Raw genomic sequence first — 6,899 nt, 5'->3', positions numbered from 1 at the left:
TAAAAAAAAAAAGAGAATGAAAAGAGTGAAAGGATGTGTGGAGATGTGTTTGATTCTCAATCAAATCTCCAAGTGGGAGAAATGTCGACAAAGAATTTAATAGGTGGGACCAACAGAAAGTACCGTCATCCTTAGCCATATCGAGGAATGCTTGAAGTTCCAGTGCTTTGCGTTAATACATCATTCCTCTTACTGCCACAATCAAGATAGACATCAATCCACAAAATCTAGACTCAATAGTTAACATAATGATAATAAAAAACAACAAATATGTATAGATACTGTTTTTGACATGAATAAACTACTTAAATTGACAGTTGACACTCCTAAAGCACGCAATGTAAAGTTTGAGTATGCAAAACTAATGACTAGAGTAAGTGAACCATGATTTATATGTATTTCAGTCAACAGATCATGCTGACCCACAAATATGATCCAACTTTTATTGACTGAACTACTGCTGGGTTGATAGATGAGTCACGCTCAAGAAAATTGTTCCATTAATCTGCATTCTGCATACATTGATTACAAAGTTGGTACTCTAGAACCAATACAATGTTTTTGCAAAATACGAAGTACAAACCTGGAAAATTTTTCTGCAAGTAGAAGAGAATAGAAACCCCATCTTCATTCGGTATTCCCAGCTCAGACGACGAGAAGAGAACCTCCTCAGTGTAATATGGTGTCGAAACACTGCATATGGGAATGATAATCTAAATTATAGTCACCAATAATAATAGGCATACATAAATCTTGAACTGATTAGGAAGAGACATGAAATGTGAAACAATAACTAGACTTGTGAAACCACGTTCTTTTGCCATAAAGTGTTAAAGTTTTGGTGCATCGTGTTCTCGCACTCAAGACACATCGGAAGTTTAAAATTTTTGTTCTTAGGCGTCGTGTGTTTAGAAACATTCATAGGACGTTTAGAATTATACCTTTGCGTTCTTAATGCTGGATTCCAAACTATTCCGGTGTTTAGACGGATATAGCCCTTCTTGTAAATCCTTACGAACGATTCTTCTCTTTTGATCGCCTAATTGGGTCCACGATCAGAGAATGAATTCTTTTTTTGGATTGCACTAGTAATTCCAAACAATTTAGCTCTGAGACTGTATTCTCCGAATTTTCAAAATTCAGAGACACTGTAGTGGCAGCGACGCGGCGTGAAAGATCAAGAGGCGGCCGAATTATTTTCCCTCAACAAGGGTGATGGCCGAATTTTGCAACAAGAATTGGAGAGGATTTGAGTGAATTGTATGCAATTTTTCATCATTAAATAATGAGCCCTAATTGTGAATATATATAGAGTGAGACTCTTAATCTAATTAGAAGTACATCTCTCACAAGGACTCTACATATATCATTATATTAAAACTCTCATATAATTAATATATAATGCATTTATTAACTTTTAATAATGCATGAAATAATAATACAATATACACATATTTTATATCTATCATATAAAATATATACATGTATATGTATATTAAATTAAATAATCATTATTTAATTTATAAATTGACTAATTGGTTAATTTAATTCTAGACTCCTCTAGAACTTTCATGGGAATTTGTTCATGTTAGTAGTTACTACTACTAGGACCAAATTTAATTAGTAAATTTCAAATTCACTAAATAAATGATTTTGAACTCATTATAACTCCGATCGACGATCCGAGAGCGCTGATGTACCAAGGTTACATTTCTTGTTCATATAATAAAAATCGAAAATTTCGAAGTTAAAAATTTTCACTTACCATATTGGGCAGCTGACTGTTTTAGTAAACTCCTTCACAAAAGAGATAGTTTCACTCTCCTTCCTTATTTAGCAATCATGCTAACTTTCATTTCTTTCGTCCTATGGAATCAGCTCATAAACTCCTTTATAAGCATCCAGTTTGATCTCTATCAAACTATAGTTATCAAATTCCAACTCCTTGAAATTTGACTATCTCAATGAGAACACAGAATCCGATACTTATGTGATCTCAATGGTTGAGGAATACAGCTAGCCGTGAGTTCACATCTTCATGTGATTCAAAATAACATTTATTCTTATTCAAGTTTACCCTAATTAACCTCATTCTTTACATCAATTCTTTGATCAAGAATGTCATAATTCATTTCTGATTGCACCCATCAGATCATGGTAAGAGCGTCTAGTAGCATCGTCCCATGATTCCCTAGGTATGATAGTGCTTGCAAGAAACTTTAGTTTTTGTTAGCGTACAGTACGGTCCCTTCAACATATATATCCCTATTAAATCTGCAACCATTGGTATATCGAGAGTTGCATATGGATTCGATAACGATGTGATTTATCTTTGAATACTGATAGTATCATGGTAAAAAATTTATATCGCACACACACCTTGTGTCCTCAATATACTATGAAAATAATGCAACTATGTATGCAAATGTAAAGAAGTTTTAAAATATCATGATAAATATTAAATTAATTTGTAATTTTAAAAAGTTTAATGGATAATTGTTTTCATTAACCAAGAAAGAAGGCAAATAATTAATATTACTTAAAATAATTTGTAGAATAAAACAAAAACGAGATTCTTCCAAACAACTATTACAATATCAGTATAGTCACATCCATTTATCTTCATTTCCACAGTGGTATTGTTAGATAATTCATCTAACATTCCGTATACAGTTTGTAACTTTCATAATTAGCTATTTGGAAGACCTCGCATGAAATATTTTCCTTTTTTATATTTTACTTTATTTTTATTTTTCTGAATAGCTACAGTTGGTACTTGGTAGCACAATTTCTCTGTCGCACAAAAATTAAGCATATTTCCCAAAAGATGGGAAAAGATTCCATCTTTTGCAAATTCCATGAATGTACTTTCACTGCAATTCCTACATGAAGACATTCTTATAAAACCTAAATGGCTCTATAACAAAGTCATGAATCAAGTACCCGCAAACAAGTAAAATCCATTAACCATAGCAAGATCATCAACTTAAATTCACTCAAATCTGCGTAATTCTTCTTCCCCATGAGCAAAGTGGCACTTTTCACCAAAAGTGCAGGATCCTTTGGCAAATTTGTCACATAGTTTTGTTTTAAAGTTGCTAGCAGGAGCAGCACCAGCCGTTCCCCGAATCTTTGTGGGTCGCCCCAAGCCTGAACTCACGTTTACTATTAGCTCACGTACCATTTGACTTGCATGTTTGATCTGATCGAATGAGCCCTCAAGCTCAATATTCTTTGAGTTGGGATCTGATTCATGATCTCGTATCACCAGCTTAGCTCCGGTTACACGAGAGATTTGCTTAGAGTTCATACCACCCCTTCCAATGACAGCTCCTACAAGAGAGGCGTCAATACTGATCTTAGCAGTGGCCGAGGCTCCAAAAAGGTCTGGTTCATTTTGCTCAAAATGACCACTACTGTATCTTCCTGGCATTTGTCCCATAGCATGTAGGTCTTCATGTGATGAACGTGCAGGCCTGCCCAGCTCCCACTCACCATGTGCATAATGGCACTTTTCTCCGAATTTGCACCCTTCTGCTGTGTTGAACTTAGTACATAAACGAGTTTTCAAAGCTGGAGGAGATAATTTATCCAGGAAAGATGGCAGCACTGCTGGATTTCGAGCAATGGGTAAAGCTGGATTGTTGCCGAGTATTTGAGTTACAACCTTAATGCCACCAGGGACATAATGCAAGAAGTGGCATCCATCCCCAAACGAGCACCCAGAAGTACTGCATACAAAATCAAATAAGATCAATAATGGGAATGGGACACAAATTAAATAAGCATAAAGTACTAGGTCACTAAAAACAAAGAGTAAATCTCAACTTCATATTTTTTTCCTTTTGAAACATTTGGCTTGATTTTAAACAACAGAGCAAGTACGTTTCATTTATTTTCAGCTCAGGGAAGACTAAGAAATATCCCCACTTCGAAAATCATCACTTCATCTAAAAAAAATCATTTGACTTGACCATAAGAAACTTTTGATCTTTGCTTATCAAATGAAGAACGCCATACACTAAATTGTGCAGTATGGATGATATTTTTCCAAGGCATGAATAGTCAATTTTGGAAACATTATTCAGCCACAGTAGATCTAAAAGATGTGAAACATCCTTGCAAACTATTTCAGCGATTGAAGGAAATATAGAAACTTCAGAGAAGCAATGACATTAAGAAAAACACAAGGCTGGACACCATCAAATGTAAACTAACAAATGCATATCAAATTTTATATTTTCTAAAATACTTTTTTCTTGAATATCATTCAGAAAGATTTCAGATTGATCATTCGACCAATTAGAAAGCCGAGTTTTGGATAAAAAATTAGAACCGAAGCTCTAGAAGCCAAAAATATTTAACTCACATTAAGAGTTTGAGACACAATGTTAGGCAGCAAGAAAACCCAGAATACATGTCTTGGTTTGGAGTTTGGACCACTTTAGAGGTGCTAAAGTAGTTCATTTACTGAAATAATGCTTGTGGAAAGATATGTTTACAAGTTTGGTAAATGGAAAGCTGCTAAAAACAAAGACAAAATATACATCAAAGTTAAACCCCCTAGATTTTTCTTCACAGTAATGTGCAATTCATCAAAGTTTACATTCATTGTAGTCCCACATCAACAACCACTGACTCGTGGAATTAAAAAAAAAATAACTTTATAACTCAAAGACATCCAATACAGCACATAAATAAATTTACTTTAATTCAGTGAAGCACAGAGGTAACTAGTACTACAAACAGTCAGCGAAGTATTAACATCAGACAGATGAAAGAACCCACCATCAAGTGTTTTTAGCATTATTTGCGCAAGTGCACCCAAAAGGGATATCCTTAACATGATTATAATCCTTGATATGAAGTAAACATTTCAGTCTACAAAAAGTCAAACTCAATTCCCTAATAGATCAAGTTTGTAAACAATATTCATTAACTTGGACATTATTTACAGAGATTGAATGGATTGTAAAATATGAACGACAAGGCCACCAAAAACCGGCCAATAAAAATTATACCATGTCCCCCTGAATTAAGCATTATTGAGCATCTGAAAAGCTCAACCATACTTTTGTTAACGAACAGTTCCCACTTAATAAAAGTTACGGAACTCCGAGCAAGTTGTTCATTCAATAGAACCGCCATTTCCATTCAATGACAGAAATTATTGATTATATAACCTGTGAAACAACTTTAAATCCCCAATTCATTAGTCCAGATCATGCTATATTTAAATATCAGAAAAGAAAATTTGGTTAATTGTAACAATCACCAATATATGAAAATACAATTAAAACATTAATTTTAAATTGGTTATGATTAGAACCTGAAAAATTTTGTGCATGGCTTCAATTTCCCTCCTATACCAGTTGTAAAGGACTCCATTTCTGTTGCAAACAATTAATAGTCTTCCTTAGCTAAAATTTCCTTATCATGACCTCAGAATTCATAAAATATCTTAGAGCCATATGATCATAATCAATAAAATAAGTTTATCACAGTTCAAGAAGGAAAGACTTTCTGACTGACAGCCTAAAGTAATCCACGGGACAAAAACAAAAAGAGGTTTACGGGAATTCTTTAGGTGCATGCCCAATTGATAAAAAGCTCAAGCAAGACTAAAGAAATCATCGTCTCAACATGTGAAGTCCATATCTTGACGCTCCTCGAAGGCTTGAATCAAGGACTTCTTACATGTTCTGGTTTTCCATATGACAAAATATTGCTCATATGTCTAATTTTTTAGTTTAAGATGTCTTAAGACACCTCATTTTAATGTAGTGAGCACCTTTGGCCTATGCTATCGGGCATTTGTATAAGCCTGCACCTGCCCTTCAATCGTTATTATGGTTTACAATGCATCTTTCCGAGCATCTTCAGGTTTTCAAACATCTAAATTCTAAACTCACTTTGAACTTATGCAAAACTTTACTCCCTAGGAAAACAATGAATGACCACGCACAAGAATCCGAGCACCGTACATTCAAAGCCACCCTCCCCCTCACAATAATTGAAGATAAAGAAAAAATAAACCAGAACAGAATGTTACAACAAAAATAGGAAACAATATCAAACCAATTCCTGGAAAAAAAAGAGGAAAGAAAGAAAGCGAACTACATTCATACCCTAAGACCACAAATGAAGAATAACCATGGACCGCTTCAGGAAAGTTCTAGCAAGAGTATATGCATACATTTGCCAAAAGGAAACACGTAAACCTAGAGTCAGCAAAAAGAAGAGACATAAAACAAAAACACGAAAAATACCTCGCTTCGATTTCTTGAAATCACCATTTCCATTGAGCCCGGCTTCAACTTCGCCTCTCCTTTTCACACCACCGGTTTCCATTGCAAAAATTCTCTTCTTTCCACCAAAAATCTCTTAGAAATTCCAGACAGCGAAGATTAGGAGCAAAGTCGAAAAGTGAAACTGCAGGAAGAAAATAGCAAACACGCAGCAAAAATTGTACACTGGAAAATGGCGAGAACCAAGATAAACCCTAGAGGGAGTTGACGAAGTTCTTTGAAATACTAGAGGGAAACGGCGGATATAAAATAATACAACTTGCGATTTTTATGTTATAAATATAAGGTTTTTTTGGGAGTTATATATAAAATCAAATTGTAAATTTAGAGATGTCAATCAATGGACCTCTCCCATTTGGGGCGGGTTTGGGCATACTAAATAGGTAATGGGATGGGTCTCAGGTTCAATTTTTCAGACCCATCTGGGTATGGGGCGGGTCATGGGTTCTATAATACCCGCCCCATATATGTGGATATAAATGATAAATTTGATAAATATTGGGATAATTGTCATATTATGATGGGGGTTGCTACTGTATTGGATCCTAGATATATGATGAAGCTTGTTGAATTTTATTTTCCCCTAATTTA

General features: G+C 34.6%; 1 protein-coding gene and 1 pseudogene across 1 annotated transcript; both read right to left on the bottom strand.

Annotated features, from left to right (window-relative positions):
* Positions 1 to 2,092, bottom strand: part of LOC140986625 (callose synthase 3-like) — a 22,589-nt pseudogene extending 20,497 nt beyond the window's left edge.
* A 703-nt stretch (positions 2,093 to 2,795) lies between these two features.
* Positions 2,796 to 6,569, bottom strand: LOC140986731 (zinc finger CCCH domain-containing protein 14-like). The gene is made up of 3 exons (XM_073455060.1): positions 6,270 to 6,569; positions 5,330 to 5,390; positions 2,796 to 3,731 (listed from the first exon to the last, which is right to left on the bottom strand). Exons 1-3 carry the CDS (start codon positions 6,349 to 6,351, stop codon positions 2,993 to 2,995), a joined length of 882 nt encoding a protein of 293 aa, XP_073311161.1. The 5' UTR covers positions 6,352 to 6,569; the 3' UTR covers positions 2,796 to 2,992.
* Positions 6,570 to 6,899: the final 330 nt, after the last annotated feature.

This window comes from Primulina huaijiensis, chromosome 10 (genome assembly GCF_012295235.1).
Source record: "Primulina huaijiensis isolate GDHJ02 chromosome 10, ASM1229523v2, whole genome shotgun sequence".
Taxonomy (NCBI): Eukaryota; Viridiplantae; Streptophyta; class Magnoliopsida; order Lamiales; family Gesneriaceae; genus Primulina; species Primulina huaijiensis.
This window is presented reverse-complemented; position numbering and strand designations above follow the sequence as displayed.